Genomic DNA, 18793 nt, shown 5'->3' with positions numbered 1-18793 from the left:
TGAGTTCAAACTCAGATGTTCAAAGACATCACCCTGGTTAGAATTTCAGTGTAAAAATCATTCCCACTTGGTTAAACCAGCTATGCCACTATGCAAGTGTTCCCTGCCAAAGTTGAAAAGCCGACAACTAACTCTGTGGATGTGATTCTGCAATGTTTTTATATTTCCTAGGAAGTTGGGCAATTGTGCCTTAAGTTTTTTAAAACTTGTCCTATATTCTCAAAAGGAATCCAAGGGAACCCCACACCCATCAAGCTCCAGTGAGACAGAGTGAAACTGGAACACAGAATAATCACACCAGTTTTTGAACCATTGCATGTAGATCAACTTTATAACAAGCAGAGATTGTCATTCTCTGCCTCCAAAGAAACTATGGCTTGCTGAGTTAAAACTGGAGAGTGCAATATGGGAAGTAGGCATATTTCTGTATGAGAAAATATCTTTAATGTTTCCTCCTTATAAGTTGTTCCTTGTTGTTCAACTCAGGCTTCAGAATAATAACATAGCACTTTGGAACAAAGATGCAGCCCAAGAGCCCAGCGCTGGAAGCTAAAATGGAGAAGATCTCGACAGCCACCATGTATTTCCCTTTGGTGCTCCAGTAGGTTGGAACGAAGCACAGCCAAACACTGCAAAAGACTAACATGCTGAAAGTGATGAACTTGGCTTCATTGAAACTGTCAGGCAACCATAATACATCAAGACATAATAGATTATTTATACGTTACAGTTGGGTACTGGACTCTACATAATGGAGTGGATCCAGCACTGCACAAGTGGAAACATACTTCTGCCTTGTTACATGGCAGATTTAACAAGATTTAACAAGCAAGAAAAGGCTAAAAGCTTGTCCCTATGTAATGATGGCTCAGTTGAATCTCTGGCCCACCAATTACTACACTGTTTCAGATTCAAGGAAATTAGATCCAAGTATATGAATCTTACCCCTTTACATTTACCCGATCTCCCCGATTTATTTAGATTACACTACTTGCTGGACAATCCTGATCCTTCTCTCTGTATTATAGTGGCAGACTTTCTTCTGGAAATTACTAAATGCCAGTAGATTTCCTTCCACTTAACACTTATTTCCTGTACTGTATATGTTTTTAATCAGTTTTTTTTACCATTGTTGTACAGTTGTCTATGCCAATAAAGGCTTGCTTATAAGTGGAAACAAACACAGAATTCATGTAGTTCCACTCGTGCAACATCTCATGCTACACCTACTGTATATACTGGCGTATAAGACTACTTTTGAACCCTGGGAAATCATCTGTAAAGTGTGGGGTCGTCTTATACGCCGGGTACTCTTATATGGCGAGTATATCCCAAACTCTATATTTTAACTGGAAAAGTGGGGGGGTTGTCTTATACGCCCAGTCGTCTTATACACCGGTATATACGGTACCTCTTTTCTTTCCCCCTATACTATGATATCTAGAAATTGGTTGCTCAAGATTTTGGCCAACAGAAACACAAGTTGAGATACAACAGGTCTGACTTAGTACAACTGACTACCACAATATTTTCCCCGCTTTTCTACATGAGCAAAACCTCTGGGACAAGGCAAAATTTTGCAGTGTTTCTACATGACTTTTTAAAAAGAATGACATGACTGAAATAGCTGTCTTATTGTGAACATTGGAATTTGCTTTTTAGTACAACATCCTGGAATCCGTCCATGTGGAAAAAATGGCTAGCCCTGCTCTGAACATTCTTCCAAATACGAGGAAGTCAAAGCTGAATTTCTTGAAGAGTATATTATGGCCAGTTATGGAATCCTTGTCCTGCTGCTATAGCTGAGACATTTTAAAACTGGTTAGTAACTGGACAAGAAACCATCAAGGAACAGCAGGGTTGTGATGTAGAGGCAAGCAATGGCAAACCACCTCTGAATATGATTTGCCTTGGAAACCCGGTAATTTGATGGCACATACAAACACAATGAGCTGTGCGCTATTTTTTTTTTTTGCATTTTTCACATTTGGTTATAGTAGATTTTGACACTCTTCCCCCCTCCCCCCCAAAAAGGCTAAATCTCCATAACAGTAGCAGTTTCTTTTCGCTTTTTTAAATGCATTTGAAAATTTTTGACTCTGGTCTACTCAACAGGAGCACAGCAATGAAATCTGAACTACTGCTGATACACTTCGGCCCCTTCTGCACACGCAAAATAATGTGTTTTCAAACCACTTTCACAACTTGGGTGCTGTGTGGTTTCCAGGCTGTATGGCCATGTTCTAGCAGCATTCTTTCCTGACGTTTCGCCTGCATCACAACTGTCAAACGCCTGCATCACTTTCACAACTGTTTGCAAGTGGATTTTGCCATTCCACACAGCTTCAAAGAGCACTGAAAGCAGTTTGAAAGTGCATTATTCTGCATGTGCGGAATGAGCCTTCATTGCTGGTAATAGACTTAGAATCTAGAACATGAACAGTGAAACTTTGTTTCCTAGCAGTAAAATTACCCAATCATTTTGAATCAGAATGGTGAGCATTGACTTGAGCATTGCTATTTCACTGAACATCAGACCTGAATCTGTTTGAACCGTGCCTTTCATATTCTTTTGACCGTGCTTGCATATGAACTGGGTGTGTGTGTGTATGACAGAGACAGTTTAAAATGAGGTTTGTTTTAATTTTAGTTGCACCCATTCTTATAAAACAAGAAACAGTCATTTAAATCAAAGTCTTTATAATTAATGCACCATTAAATAAAATTAGAATTTAATATAATATGTCTAACAAAGTCTTTAGGATATGAATATAGTTGTACAAATTGCAAAGCAGCTTATGAGCTTCAAAAAAAGATGAGGAAGACAGTAAATATTTATTTATCTCACTTATGGAAATAAACTTAACAAGGAAAGAATGCTATTCAGTAGTATCCCTGTTAGCTGACCTCTGTTATTTCAAGAAACGTGGAAGAACTGTATATATAAATTTTCATATTCATACATTTAAACCACCAGAAGCATAAGCGCATTCTGAACTGTCCACTTAGTCTTAAGGAAATGAAAGAACTTGGGCTGTGAAAAGTTATTCAACAATACTGGTGATAGGAAGTGCCATTGTTTACACTTCTACGGAATGATTCTACGGCTATGAGATTACAATATAGCTCCGATGAATCCAACAGGTTCATTGATTTTTCCTTATTAGCTGCTCTCTGTGATTCAGTTCAGGTCTAAGTACAATAATGTAGCATTTGGGGAAAAAGATGAAGCCCAGTAAGCCAGCACTGGAGGCTAAGATAGAGAAGATCTCAACAGCCACCATGTATTTCCCTTTGATACTCAGGTAGGCTGGAACAAAGGATAACCAAACGGTGCAAAAGATCAGCATGCTGAAAGTGATGAACTTGGCTTCATTGAAACTGTCGGGTAGCTTCCGAGCAATGAAAGCCACCAGGAAGCTTACACTAGCCAGGAGGCCCATATAGCCCAGGACACAGTAAAACATGGTAGGAGAGGCATCATTACATTCTAATACAACTTCTTCTGTCATTGAATGCATGTCAACATCTGGGAATGGGGGGGATTTTACTAGCCAAATGATACAAATGCCTACTTGAATCAAAGAGCAGGAAAGAACAATGGAAACAGATAGTCTTTTCCCCACCCATTTCCTCATCCGGCTTCCAGGTTTGGTGGCCATGAAAGCCACAATCACTGTGATCGTTTTTGCTAACACGGAAGAAACTGCAATGGAGAAAATGATGCCAAAGGCAGTTTGGCGAAGGAGACACATTATCTTCCCAGGTTTGCCAATGAATAGCAGGGCACAGAGGAAGCAGAGCAGAAGTGCACTGAGAAGAGTGTATGTCAGCTTACTGTTGTTGGCTTTCACTATGGGGGTGCTGTGGTGCTTCATAAATATTCCAAGTACTAAGACTGTGATTAAAGAAAGAGTCAGAGCAACACAGAGAAAACCAGCTCCCAAAGGTTCTTCATAAGATAAGAAGCTGATCATCTTGGGAATGCAATAGTTCTGGTCCTTGTGTGGAAAGTGACCAGCTGAGCATTGAAAACAGTCAGGCATATCTGCAAAAGAGGCAGAGGCTTTTAAGTGTAGCAAACAGCCCATATTGTTCATTTATTTGTCAACTAAACTTAGTAGGAAGTGAACTCTGCTCATAAATTAAACAAACCATCTAGAACACCTCTTGTATAACTAAGGTCTAATACTGCATGAACATCAACCAGATTCCCAGTTGACTGCAAACTCTTTGGCCGTTTCCGCACGAATGCGGAAACGGCCGGGTCGGCGTACTTGACGCCGACCTGACGACGCTAGGACCGTTCGCACGGACGGTCCTGGAAACAGCCGGGCAACCGGCGCCGCAGAGCACCGGCGCCCGGCCGACCCGGCGTGTCCCCGGGCCTCCGGCGTGTCGCCAAGGCCTGGGGACATGCCCCCCTGGCCCTGTGCGCCTGCTCCAGCGGCGCAGGGCAGGGGGCGTGTCCCCAGGCCTCGGCGACGTGCTGGAGGCCCGGGGACAAGGTAAGTGCCGGGAGCAAGGAGGGGGGGAGGCGTCTCGAAGCCTCTGCCGTTCGCTCGGTAGCGGCTTCGAGGCGGCGTTTCCCGAATAAGAGCGCTTCCAAGCGCTCTGGGGAAACGCCGGCTTCGCGGCGGTCGGGCAGCTGCACCCCCTGTGCGAATGGCGGCCTGGAGACGGCGTTTTTGCCGTCTCCAGGCCACCATTAAATGCCCGTGCGGAAACGGCCTTTGTTACTCTAAGGAGTTCTCCATCGCATTGCAAACTTTCTTAAAGCTCATTTTCATTCAGGTTTTCTGCAGTTCTCAGCATGCAGTACTTTCCCCTACCATCTACATTAGAAGGCAACAATGCGTTGCCCACGAGTGTGTATTCTGCCTTGATACAGTATTAGAATATGAAACCAGTGTGAAAATGAGTGGTGTATCCTGTGAGCCTACAATGTTTGCTGCCACCTCTCAGGCCGTTTCCACACTCCAGCTGAGTGTGGGTGCATTTGTATAGTTCATGCCGATGCATTCCCCAGGATCATTTGCTGGGCCATTTGCATGAATGGCCCCGCTGACTTCCATGCGGCGGCACATCCTTTGCACTGGCCGCGACTCTCCCCAAAACCTCTTACCTTCTGCCGCTTTTTGTGTCCTTGTGAAGGCCAGGGGACACGCCCCCATGGCCAGAGCAACACTTCTGGGGTCAGAGGCCAGGAGGTGTGTCCCCTCCCTCCACAAAGTGAAGGAAGGCGGCAGGAGATAGGAGGCATCCAAGAGCAGCATGGAAAATACGCTGGTTTTCACCCAGTGCCATACTCTAGACCAGGGGTCTTCAAACTATGGCCCTCCAGATGTTCATGGACTACAATTCCCATCAACCCCTGCCAGCATGGCCAAGTGGTAGGGCTCATGGGAATTGTAGTCTATGAACATCTGGAGGGCCATAGTTTGAAGACCCCTGCTCTAGACACTGGACAGAAGCCGGCATTCTCCCAAAACCTTGATTGGGGGGCATGGTTCAAAAATACCATTTCAGGGGGGAGAGAGCAATGTTGCATCAATTTGGCAGCAGCGCCTGTGTGAAGGCTCCCCCCAAATCATGCTTACCAGGCCGCAGTTTCTTTGTAACTTGTTATCTAATCCTGAGGCTTTTCTATGTTTTACATCTTGCTTTCTCTTACAGGCACATTCCTCTAAGGGTACCGCCAACCCATCTGAGGACTCTGTAGTGTACATCTCTTACCTTGATGATCAGAGATTGTCCCTTCTGGACATTGGCTGCAGTTATAACAGCAGAAGGGCTCCCCTTCCCTCTTTGTCATTCTATATCCAGGATTGCAGTTCTCACTGCATAATGACACAGGTCGTACCTAAACCAAAAGAACCAAGCCTTAGTCTTGGAACAATCACTTGAAATTCTTAAGTATAAAGAGAGCTCACAGCATGCCATGAGTTGTTGGTTGTTTTCATACAATGATGAGAGATTCTCCCTGAACCCACACACCCTTCTATTCCACAGAAGCCTATATCGTAAAGAGAAGAAGAAGAAGAAGAAGAAGAAGAGTTTGGATTTATATCCCCCCTTTCTCTCCTGTAGGAGACTCAAAGGGGCTTACAATCTCCTTGCCCTTCCCCCCTCACAACAAATGCCCTGTGATGTAGGTGGGGCTGGGAGAGCTCCAAGAAGCTGTGACTAGCCCAAGGTCACCCAGCTGGCGTGTGTGGGAGTGTACAAGCTAATCTGAATTCCCCAGAGAAGCCTCCACAGCTCAGGTGGCAGAGCGGAGAATCAAACCCAGTTCCTCCAGATTAGATACACAAGCTCTTCACCTCCTACGCCACTGCTGCTTTGCAATCCTACCTGGTTAAATCGGGGGTGCCATTCCATGGATTCTTCATCTAGCTGAAGTGCTTGCTGTGAAGGAGCCTGGGCATGGATCTTTCCCACTTTCACTCTAACAAAAGATTGGTTTGGAAATGTTACCCAGTTGATAATATCGAGTCCTGCTATCAATTCTCCATTGTGGTCAAAGGAAATCTGATCTCCAGCGCTGTTGTTAAATGAGACGCATCTCAGAAAGTGATGGAGCTACTTTGGAAAATGAAAAAATAAGTCTGCCTCTTTACCAAAAAACAAATAGCAACATCCATTACTTCCTATGTTTAAATTCACCAGTGAATATGATTAGTTCAATGGACTTTTCAAAGGACTGTGTATATCCATATTCTTCACTCTGTGCATGCAGGCTTTAATCTGTGCAGTGAACAGGCTTGTATTGAAATAGGGTAGGAACCTTTTGTCAGATGGCATGGAAGGAAATTAAGAAGTCATTATGTCTCATCTCATTCTGGATGGCCAGTGTTTTTATTGATGTCACCCAATAGATGAAGAATATTTTACAGAATTGTTCTACATGGAAGTTAATGACTGCAATGATGGTGCACCCACCCTGAGAACCTTGCAATGAAAAATAAGTGAGAATGAAAAAAACAAGAAGAGGTGAGAGAGCGAGTAGTTGGTATGTGAGAGGATAGGTGTGTGCTTCACTTAGATAAGAACATAAGAACAAGCCAGCTGGATCAAACCAGACTCCATCTGGTCCAGCTCTCTGCTACTCGCAGTGGCCCACCAGGTGCCTTTGGGAGCTCACATGCAGGATGTGAAAGCAATGGCCTTCTGCGGCTGTTGCTCCCGAGCACCTGGACTGTTAAGGCATTTGCAATCTCAGATCAAAGAGGATCAAGATTGGTAGCCATAAATCGACTTCTCCTCCATAAATCTGTCCAAGCCCCTTTTAAAGCTGTCCAGGTTAGTGGCCATCACCACCTCCTGTGGCAGCATATTGCAAACACCAATCACACGTTGCGTGAAGAAGTGTTTCCTTTGATTAGTCCTAATTCTTCCCCCCAGCATTTTCAATGTATGCCCCCTGGTTCTAGTATCGTGAGAAAGAGAGAAAAAATTTCTCTCTGTCAACATTTTCTACCCCATGCATAATTTTGCTTCATTTTTTAGATAGCAGCATAATTTCAGTAGGGGTCGAAGAGTAAGCATTGGGCCAAAGCTTTGATGGAAAAAGTGGGGTCTCAGGAGATCTGTAATATTTGTCAATTTCTTCTAGACGGCTGTTCCATCCTCAACTGTGTTGCAGGACCCATCTTTCACAACTTGCTCTGCAAAGAGGTCTTGATTGCCAGCAATTCTTCCAAAGACATATGTGACTGCTGTTTTTCAGCATGGCTAAAGACGTTATCTGGCTCTACTAGCTATACCTTTGCACAAGTTAAAACTGACACATTGTTTATAATATCATTTCTGCTATTTTGTTTTGGATGTTTTGTCACAGCATATGCAAATGTGATAAGAAGGAGGAGGAGGAGGAGGAGGAGAGGAAGAAGAAGAAGAAGAAGAGGAGGAGGAGGAGGAGGAGGAGGAGGAGGAGGAGGAGAAGAGGAGGAGGAGGAGGAGGAGGAGAAGAAGAGGAGGAGGAGGAGGAGGAGGAGGAGGAGTTTGGATTTATATCCTTCCTTTCTCTCCTGTAGGAGACTCAAAGGGGCTTACAATCTCCTTGCCCTTCCCCCCTCACAACAAACACCCTGTGAGGTAGGTGGGGCTGACAGAGCTCCGAGAAGCTGTGACTTGCCCAAGGTCACCCAGCTGGTGTGTGTGGGAGTGCCCAGGCTAATCTGAATTCCCCAGACACAACAATCTGTATGATTAAGATTTGAGAATCTACACATAGAAATGTATATTTAAGTGAAGTATTTGTTTGCTACACATTGTGTTACATTATTGTATGATACTCAGTGCTCTGTACTGCTAGCATTTGGTCCAAAATGTGTCGTGCTTGAATTTAAAGGCAGCAGGACAGTACTGTGTGCAGAGGTTGGGTGAGCCAACCTCTCCACACAGTTCTTCTGGCTTCCCTGTTGCCACTGAAGTTTGCTTTGGCTTCCGACATGGTGGGAAGCCAAAGAAGCTGAAACCATTTGTGATTGTTTAAAGCTTTGTCTATTTGTCTTATCCCCGATTGCTGGATTTTACAGAACAACGATTCCCCTGCCTCCCCCAAATTAAAATGGAAAAAAGATTTCATATTGATTCATATGGTCAAAACAAAATCCAAGCAACATTTCAGAAGAACTTGCATTACTAAGTTCAAGTGACCTGAATAAGAGGAAATATCAGTTGAGATCAGAGATATTATCAAGAATGAATGTGCAAAGATTATTTCTGAAGCCAAAAGAAATGAAAAACCTTGATGGATGGCTGATGAAGCTATTAAAAATATTGACGACAAACAAGAAGCAAAAGGTGAAAGAATCAGAATCAAAAGCCTAAATGCAGCATTCCGGCAACTCAGAAGCACAAATAATTATAGTAGCCAGTTCCAATAAGAAGCTTTTGAAGAACGTACAGTTTTTGTAAGTCAAACAAAAGGTGCACTGAGAGCAAATGGGAAAAAACATTTCGCCAGGAGCAGATCGTATACCAGCAGAGCTATTCCAAGACACAGAAATGCAGTCCATCAAAATCTTAACAAGATTGCAGACCCAGTGATTATAGGGAGGGAGGAAAGAATGGGGAGAGGGTGACCCAGTAACACAGAAAAACCAAACACATCAGTTGGAGAGAAATAGCCACAGCTTTATCGAAACAGCAGCTTTCAGAGCATTAATATAGCAAAGGGCATTGATACAGCTATTGGGCAACTTCCCTGTTGGCAGAAAAATATCAGGAAACCCCACTTGTCAGCTGATATCTCTCCTCTGCCTTGCATCAGCCAGCTGGCTGGGCCAGGATGGAGGTAATCTGGGATGGCAGTTAGATGGGTTCCACATGGGCACCAACCACTCATCTTCAGCTTAAGGCTGATGATGAAAAAATTGAAATTGTTCTCGATTTTCTGTTCCTTGGCTTAATCATCAACCAAAAGATAGACTGCAGCCAAGAAACCAGAGATTGAGACTGAGGCGAGCAGCCATGAAGGAACTGGAAAATTTAAAGTATGTGTCACTGATGACCAAGAAATTGTTGTCTCTACCACATGTTATAGTAGCCATGGGTCTAACCAACACCTGCCAATTACAGTTTAGAGAAAAAATTAGATTTTCAACAATCGGCATGAGGGCCAAATAAGGTATGCGCTCATACAGCACCAGGCAACATACTTCCATGCTTCCAATCATGTTTTCAAGTGCAAACAAACAAACAAACAAACCCATGAGTATTGAACCCTTATGGCAATTTATAAATGGTGTCTAGAGTAACATGTATTTTGGCTGTTGTATCCACAGAGTTGTAAATCTGACACAGGCGGTGCCTACGTCAGTGCTAATGTCACAGGGCTGAAATACTATTGTGATATCAACCCCATCTCTACCATTATGCATATAAAACAGTTGCTTCAAGTGTAGGTGAAAGAACAGTTGTACTGCAAATACTCTCAGCCTGTGAGAATGCTGCTCTCCAGATTACAAAGAGGATGCGCTACCTGCCAGGGTTGGTGATTAAGCAGCTTCTGTCTCTCTCCTTGCTTATCTGTTTGAACTTTTGAAGAATGCATAGCCTGCAAAGCATAAGCGACAGCATAGACCGCATTGTAGATGCTGTAGCTGTGGCCGGTAATGCTCATTTCAATGGCAGGAAGGTCCTTCAGTGCCTCATCTCCTGTGCAATTAGCCTGATGCACATTGCCCAGAACCGAATTTGGTAATGCACAATGAAACGTGTATGACCAGAAATCCTTGAGAAACGCATCTCCCTCCGCACTGGATGGCTTTCTGCTCTTAAAAAATTCTTGGAATCCCCGAGGTTCATTAGAGTGAAGGGACACTGATATCATGCCATGAAAGATTTGAATATCCCCGCTTATTCTCTCATGATATGTTTTTAAGTCCATGTGAACTGTTACAATCCATACTTTGCCTTTTGGCATCATGTATTCAATTTGTGCTTTTAGAATTAAACCTCTGACTTTCATAAAGCTACGAGCTTGTCCTTTGAAGATAATTACGTTGGCAGTGCTCCTCATCATTTTTTCATACAGTTCCGAAAAGCTTTTCAGATAGCCTTTCATATAATCATTGCCTACCATATCGGACTGTGAATACATGAAGGCAAAACAGATGCCATGCTGAGAAAAGGCTGGAAACATCCTCTGAACGAACCACTCTAAGTTCACACCAACCATAGTGAAGAATCCAATCCACTTCCAGTTGAAATGCAGAAGTATTTGAAGAATTCCAAGATACTGTTGGGTTTCATTTGGGACCATACTGTAGAAGGCTGGGGGTTGAGTGTTATCCATCATCACTGGGGCAGGACCATACAACAGCTAAAGACAGATTTTCAAAATGGAACAGGCACACTTTTTGTGATGGCATATTTCACTATTTCTTATCTAGAGCATAATGAAATATATAAGAACATAATCTAATATGATGAAAGAATGAATGAATGAATGAATGAATGAATGAATGAATGAATGAATGAATGAATGAATGAATGAATGAATGAATGAATGAATGAATGAATGAATGAATGAATGAATGAATGAATGAATTTTTGGCATGTATCTATTGTTGTTTGAACTACATACAGCATTTAAATTAATTTTGGTAATAGATTTAAGGAATGCTTTTAAAAAAAACCTTCACAATTCTCTTCACAACATACACTCTGAACTACTCCAGAGATGAATACTAACAGTGAAGTATAAAGGCAGGAAATAATCTTTAAAGGAATGCTTACGCCATTTCTCTTATCAACAAAACAGGTCGAATCAGACCATGATAAGGTAAAAAGATTGTTATGGTGCAAGTAAACAACTGGAAAAATTGTACATCCCACCCTGATTGCCTACCTGTGGGATCTTGTAGATGCTGAAAAGATCTTGGACAATTTGTGAATCATCTGAATTAATGTCCTCAAGAACTGCTTGTACATTGTCCTGGATATGACACCTGTAGTTGGGGACAAATCTGTTCCTTGGGGAAATATGTTGCAGAGCTGCACGATATGTCAATTTTGGATTCAGATGGCTGTCGTAGATATGGAACCCCAGGGTGAGATTTGGCAAGATGTGTGGATTTTCATTGATCTCCTGGACAGCAAATGCCAGAGTCAGGATGTGCTGGTAGTTCTGAGGCATGAACCTGAAATAAATATGTATAGGCTTCACCACAAAGATATTCCTTCCTTTGAAAAATTAAATCCAGTTAGCCATATAACTGCTTTTATTGATATTGCATTGTGAAATCTGGATACGAGACTTGTGTGAGAATTATCATTCAAGACTTGTCCTGATTGGCTGGCTCTCCTGACTGCCTCACCAATTGTGCCCCATGGAACATCTAAAATAAATGGGGGCCTGGGCCAACTAACCCATCACATAATTTGCTGTGACCTCCAAACAGTATTTGAATTGATGTGCCTCCGCTAGCTTCCTCATGTTGTGACTTGGAAATAAAGAATGGGTTGATTAAATATGGGTTAAATATGGATAAAAGAATGGGATGATAGAAAGCATCAAGTCTTAATGAAAACACTCTACACTGGGATTCTACAGATAAAACCCTTGAATGAGATAAATTGTTTTCATTTGTGGAGACAAAAATGCAGGATAAGGAGGATCATTTTTCCATCTGCCAGGTAACGGAAACATAGACCAGAGAGATTTTCCAAACCTTGAAAAGTAAACTTCTAGAACAGAAATATCATATCTTGTTGGGGCAAGCAAATAAATCATGCTCACCCCTCTCTGTTGGAATAATACTGGAACAGGGGCACATAGCCAAATATCCTGAATTATTAACTGAACCCCAACAGAGATGGATTATCACAAGGGCCAGATCCAATACCTTCCCATCAGCCATTACAAAGGGTCGCTACTTATCCATACCTCTCCAGGATCAGGTTTGTCCACACTGTAAACATCAAGTGGAGACTCTTGCTCACATTATTCTTGAGTGTCCAAGATATGTGGGCATTAGGAATTTCTCTCCCAGGCTGGCCCTAGACAAATCTGAAAGTGACTCTGACTGTTCTGTTGTGGAGCTTCTGTTAAACAACACAACAAGAGCTTCTGTTAAACAACAAGAGATGTCATGCTCTTGGAAAAAGTAGCAACATTTCTTTTACAAGTGACAGAACTTTTTAAGTAATGTATACTGCTAAACATAGACCAGTTTTTGACTAGGGCAAAAAACATGGATGATGGCTGAATGTTATGAATGAGGAAAGGTACAGAGCCGCATATATGGTAACTCAAGCCTAATTCAGAGTAGGTAAAAAGAAACCCTACTTACTTGGAGGGAAAGAATTAAAAGTTTTCAAACCCTCTCAGGTAGGATGTGACAGACCAAGGCAAGTGAATGAGGAGATGGGAAGCCTGCTTCAACCAGACTATAATGCAAAGCTCGAGCTTGGCTTATGTCTGCTCCTTGGGAAAAAATTGCCAAGGTAAACCCAGTATTTCATAGACCTTAGCCAAACTGGTTGTCATTTAACCATGCACAGACAAAATTCCTGACACAGTAAGAAGGCTAGGATGTGGGGAAAAGACTATGTGTAAAAGTGAAATACGCATAGACAGAAGGGGCATCTAACAGAACCTCAAATCACTTATAATAACGATAGGGCAGAGTGGGAGAGGAGATGGCTTGCCCAATAACCAGTGGTAGAGGAAAACTCTGAGATTCAAACCTGAACATACACATATCCCAAACCACCTATCCAACCCTCTCCAAAGAGACTGAGGACGGGTTGCCACCACACATGCAGTTCTGTGTACCATGGACAAATGCCGTTGTTATGAAGCCAGAATCCCCAAATTCAGAAAACAGGCTGATTCACAAATGTCAAAGAAAGGACTAGGATATTCATCAAAAAGAACAAAAGCCAGGAACAACATTCTCCAATACAGCTCTCTGATATTAAGTAAATATTATTCATCTTACACTTCTGCAAACTAAGCCACTCTTATCCAACAAACAGTTCTACCCAATTCAACTGTTTTAGATTCAAGACCGGCATTGGTGCTATGCTGTGTCAAGACAGTACTAGCTGGTCACTTTATCTGTAAAACTGATTCAATAGCTGCTCTGCATTTTACCATCTTTTAGGGCTATGAGTCTACTTTTTTAGTGCAACATTTAGTTTATGATTTAAGTAAAAGTTAAGGAGAGGATAAGGAATATTTAAAACCAGTTTTTGTACAGTTTATTGTTTTTTCCAGACAAGACAATATTAAAAAATACAAAGATAACGATCTATGTATATTCAAATGACAATTGAATTAATTAAACATATCCATCATGAACTCTGTCAATATTGATTAATAGAGCATTAATATTAATGTAATAAATTGGATGAAGCAGATAATCTTCATAGATAATCTAATGGGCAGATCATGACAGATGAGTCTGATTTATTCAAGGTAGCATTAAGCATTCATGTTCTAAGCCCCATATACTTGGGTACCAAACTATGACAGCAAGGAACTCCTCAGTTGCCTATGGTCATGAGCAACTTCTTCTATCAGAGAAAGTCTTGTGGTTGCCTCTGACATCCTTTCCCTTTTGAGATGTCTCTGTATGTAATGGTGATGCAGATCTGGGTCTGACACAATCTCTAGGAATGGAAACGAAAACATGCGACGATAACCTATATGATTATTCAGGTAGAAAGTATAAAGTGTGCACAAGGTATAACAAAAAAGTCTTAAGTTACATACACAAACGATTCAGAAGGCATCCCATGTGATTGGCACGTGAAGTCTTTCGGACTGGTGACAAAAAGTGTCTGAGATATAATGGCACCAATGATAAGATCTCCTGGCTGAAGATACATGCGACGAATGGGGGAGCTATCCACAGCAGCGCATTGAGAAACATGAACCTTTCCCACAACACGACTGAAAAACAGTAACACCAGCATCACTAAGATCAGCATCCTAGTTGCAAACTTTGTTGCTGATAATGGGCTCCCAGAGTTGCATTTATAGGAGAACTGCTACTATGGTGGTGCTGTAATGCTAGCACTTTTTATTGTTCAGTTTGTGCCATCTATTTTTACAAGAAGATAATCATTAGTTTCCATGATTCCATTGCCCTGACCAGGGATCAGTCTAGCACTGATACGATTGAAGTCAGGAGTTTAATATAAAGTAGCATCGATCATCCTAGTGGGCCTCTGCCTGTTGCTAGTTCTGAAACAAACAGGAATATTTGTCACCTGCCACTGTTGTCCTAACCAGTTCTGCTCCTGGCTGCTTGTTCTCCACAGAGAATTTGGGAAGCAAGAGAATTAATTATGGTCCTTTTGGTAATTACAGAGGACCCAACTTCACAACTGTCGGTTGAATTTTGATAAAGAAGTGTTGTTTTGAACTGTGTAAAAGTATGATTAAATCAATTAAAATGGATGCCATCTCCAGCCCTGTGTTGGGTTGTCTATAGGAAAAAAGCTTTGTTTTGAAATGTGTAAAAAGCATGATATTCAAATATGGTCATACATCTAGGATTGAACAAATGGGAGTGCAGATAGGCCGAAAGACAATAAGTAGGCAAGCCCACGCATATATGAACAATTTTAACTAGAGTGACTCATTTGAATGCTAAGTTATGGAATGGATTAATTTTAATGCTAAGTTATGGATTGGATGTATTTTAACGCTAAGTTATGAACTGGATGTATTTTAACGCTAAGTTACCGTATGTTTGGGACAAGTGAAACAAATTAGGCCTCAGTGTTGATTTTAGGGTAGTTTAGATATTGCAATTACACTGGGAATTACAAGGTTGAGAGTGTGCATAGAATTTGTTGATCCTTGACTGTAATTTGCTGTATAGAATTTGTCGGTCCCTGGCTGTAATTTGCTGGTCTTTGACTGTAATAAATTGAAATTGAATTGAATATGGTCATACTGTTACCATACCGACCGGTGATATGATAGGGAAGCAGTGCTCCGCCAGTCCTCCATAAAGGTACTCTGGCAATGCAGGTTAAAATGGATGCCATCTCCAGCCCTGTACTGTGTTGCCTACAGGAAAAGGATCTGCCTGGACAAACCATTTGGTCCCTCACTGGAATGCTGGACTGCCAGTCACTGGAATGCCAGCTACATCTTTCATATCTGGAGAACAATGGCCAAGGCCTGGGAAACAGCAACTGCTCTTGGATTCAGATCAGCTAGTTCTAAGATGTTCTAGTTCATCTAAGTTCTAGTTCTAGTTCATCTAAGATGTTGACTGACAGGAGGAAGTAGAACTGAGGTAGTATTACCTAAATAGAGGCTGAGGCATGGGAAAGGCATATGACAAATGGCATCAAGAAGAATGGAATATATCTTAAGGAATGCCTGTCAGAGTGGCTAAAAATTCAAGTCCTAGATTTTCAAATTAGGTTCATTTATTTTCTCTTAACAGAAGCTTCCTGGAGCACTACCAAGCTTCAAATGTGGACTGAAACTCATTCTGCATGAACCAAGAACAGGCATAGTAGATTACTTCTATCTCCCTTTGCTTCTCAGTTCCCCTCTGTTTCCCAGTTCTAATCAACCCTTTGGCTCTGGTTGAACATAGCTGGGTATTTCTCAGGTGGGGGACCATCAGTTGAGAGTATTGTTCTTTGAAAATTAAGAATTTAATTTCATAAGTAATTGTTGAAATCCTTCAAGTTTATTAGAAGGAATTCTTACCAGACTGAGTCATGGTGGGTTAGGGGAACCCTGTTTTTGAGAGAACAGTGTCTCTACCATCCTGCCAACCCTTGGGGTGCCTAGCAGATCCTTTCTAAAATGGGAGCCCATTATCTGCACTGGTTAGTGTATCCACAAAAACACAATAAAATCTTGTCTGAACTTGCCCTCACCTGTATTTCCCACACAAAATACCTGTCACACACCCTTCCTTTAAGAGATTAAGAAAACACAATTCCTCCGCCTTGGAATATGTTGCTCCCCATCTCCATCCATGGACTATCCATCCTATGAAGACAAAGGACTAGTTAATGTATTTGCCTCAATTGCTCTTGACAGTGTTGTATTAACACAAAAAACCTCTTCCTCTGACTCATCTCTCTTCAGCTTTCACTCCATTTACATTGTCATGGTTATAGAAATTGTAATTTCATCAGTTTCCTCCCACCTTCAGGAATTCCCAAGCTTGGTCCATCAAGCTAATACCTCAGCTATAAGATTAATGACTCAAACCATTCAGGTTGATGTCTGTCTTTTGGCTTATCCTGGAAAGGCAGGACTCCTCTTTGCCCAGGGAGATTAAAGGTCACACTGCATAGCCCTGAGGTTCCCTTTTCCCCCCCTCTCCCAATAGTCAGTGTTCGATATCTCCGGACAAGTCTCTGTCTGTTGATATTGCCCCACAATGTGTTGTTCAATACAATACAACAACTTTTATTAGGCATATTAAAATAGGCTCCAGAGCATTACAGACATTTCTGAAGTACAAATCAAAAGTACATTCAAAACACAGACAGATAAACTGTATCAATGTGTTGTTCTTTCTTCCACCAGAGCTAACTGTGGGTCACTCAGCTCTGTTCATTGGACCATTCTGCTCCAAGTGTGGTGACTATAACGCTTACGCCCCAATTTCCTTCATTTATTTCATACCTATCCACTCAACCTGTGTGATCTGCTCACTGTGTGTGTGTGTGATCTGCTGTTGTGATTATTGTGTGCTTTTGGAGCCCTATTATCTCTTAATAAAATTTGTTCAACTTTATTTGCAATATCTCTTGTTATAAATAGGCAACAAAGATCTCAAGCTTGCCTTACTTTTTGCTAAGTCAAAGAGTCCACTCTCCCTAATTCCTTCACTTTTAAAGGGAGAGACCCCCAGCATTTCAGGCAACACAATAACTGATATCGCACCATATCCCAGTCTCATGCATTGGCAGTTTTACAAAATTCTATCTGGAATTCAGGATATACACTTCTGACTTTTGTTGTGTGTAATTTGTAGTAGATGTATTTGTTTGGAACCCAGCTACGCCCATCTATGCTGCCTCTCTTTCCAGTTCTAGTCCCTAGAGCAGAAAACACTGAGACATTTGAAATATTTAAAAGAATTTACAATGTAAGTATACAAAAATATTTTATTTATTTCAGTATCTTCTGGCTATTCAGCCCTAGCCTCAACACAATAATGTAGCATTTGAAGGGAAAGATGTATCCCAGGACCCTAGCACTGCATGCTGATATAAAAGATCTTCAGAACTACCATTTATTTCCTTTTTGTACTCATTGGCTGGGAAAAGGATATTGAAACACTTTAGAATACCAGAATGCTGAAAATGATAAACTTGGCTTTAATTGAAACATTCGGGTATCTTTCTGTTAAGGAAAGCCATCATAAAGGTAGCAAGAAGGGAAGCCCACATAGTCTAACCTATGGTAGAACATGATGGTACCAAGTAGCAGAAAGCAGTCACCACCATCTGAGTTCAAACCCAAGGTTTATCATACAAACATACTGTATGCAGAATTATTTATGCCTAATAAAGGTTTACTGTACTGTTCAAACCCTCATGTTCAAAGATATCACCCTTGTTAGAATTTCAGTGTAAAAATCCTTCCCACCTGTTTAAACCAGTTATGCCACAATGCTGGTGTTATAGGAGGTACCACCTTGGTTGAGCGCTTCTTCCTGACATCCTTGAGAAGTCCCATCTTAACTACATTCCCTGCCAATTATGAACAGCCAATAACTAACTCTGTGCATGTGATTCTGTAACGTATTTATATTTTCTAGAGTGTTGGGCAATTGTGCCTTAAAAACAATTGAACTTCTACATTTAATCAGCAGCTTGTGTACCTATGTCATCAAAAGGAATCCAGTGGAATCCCTCTCCTCCATAAAAGCATTCTGTGATATACAAGCTATTTAAGCACTTGTGGTCTGATCTGCAGTGAGTAAATACACCATTTAGATTAGATTCTTGGTTGCGGACATGTTTTGCCAGGTCCTGAACTTATCACGCCACAGATAAGAGAATCTCTGAGTTTTCCAAAAGTGGGTAAAGTGTGACTTTCCTCCTGCCTTCATAGGAAAAGTGAATGAGATGGCCACATGTGGCTCTCTTTTTGGGTTTCCGTGCTCCTACTCACTTAACCCCTCTCTACCAAGCTCCAATGAGACAGAGCCAAACAAGAACATAGAATAATCACACCAGATTTTTGAACCATTGCATGTAGATCAACTTTATAACAAGCAGAGATTGTGATTCTCTGCCTCAAAAGAAACTATGGCTTGCTGAATGAAAACTGGAGAGTGCA

At 41.6% G+C, this 18793-nt stretch overlaps 1 protein-coding gene across 1 annotated transcript; it reads right to left on the bottom strand.

Annotated features, from left to right (window-relative positions):
* Positions 1 to 2914: 2914 nt before the first annotated feature.
* On the bottom strand, positions 2915 to 11647 carry LOC125444222 (vomeronasal type-2 receptor 26-like). Its single transcript, XM_048516655.1, has 5 exons — positions 11360 to 11647; positions 9989 to 10831; positions 6355 to 6582; positions 5737 to 5863; positions 2915 to 4048 (listed from the first exon to the last, which is right to left on the bottom strand). The coding sequence occupies exons 1-5, from the start codon at positions 11645 to 11647 to the stop codon at positions 3147 to 3149; spliced, it is 2388 nt and encodes a 795-aa protein (XP_048372612.1). The 3' UTR covers positions 2915 to 3146.
* Positions 11648 to 18793: the final 7146 nt, after the last annotated feature.

Source organism: Sphaerodactylus townsendi, linkage group LG15 (genome assembly GCF_021028975.2).
Source record: "Sphaerodactylus townsendi isolate TG3544 linkage group LG15, MPM_Stown_v2.3, whole genome shotgun sequence".
NCBI lineage: Eukaryota > Metazoa > Chordata > Lepidosauria > Squamata > Sphaerodactylidae > Sphaerodactylus > Sphaerodactylus townsendi.
This window is presented reverse-complemented; position numbering and strand designations above follow the sequence as displayed.

Bases quoted from the DNA above. Each gene is read 5' to 3' on its own strand.
- LOC125444222 (XM_048516655.1), bottom strand. From the start codon at position 11,647: ATGCCTCAGAACTACCAGCACATCCTGACTCTGGCATTTGCTGTCCAG. The intron at 10,832-11,359 runs GTAGGCAATCAG...ATCTGTCTTTAG, and splicing joins GCATCTACAAGATCCCACAG to CTGTTGTATGGTCCTGCCCC. The intron at 6,583-9,988 runs GTAGCGCATCCT...TTTCCAAAGTAG, and splicing joins TTAATCACCAACCCTGGCAG to CTCCATCACTTTCTGAGATG.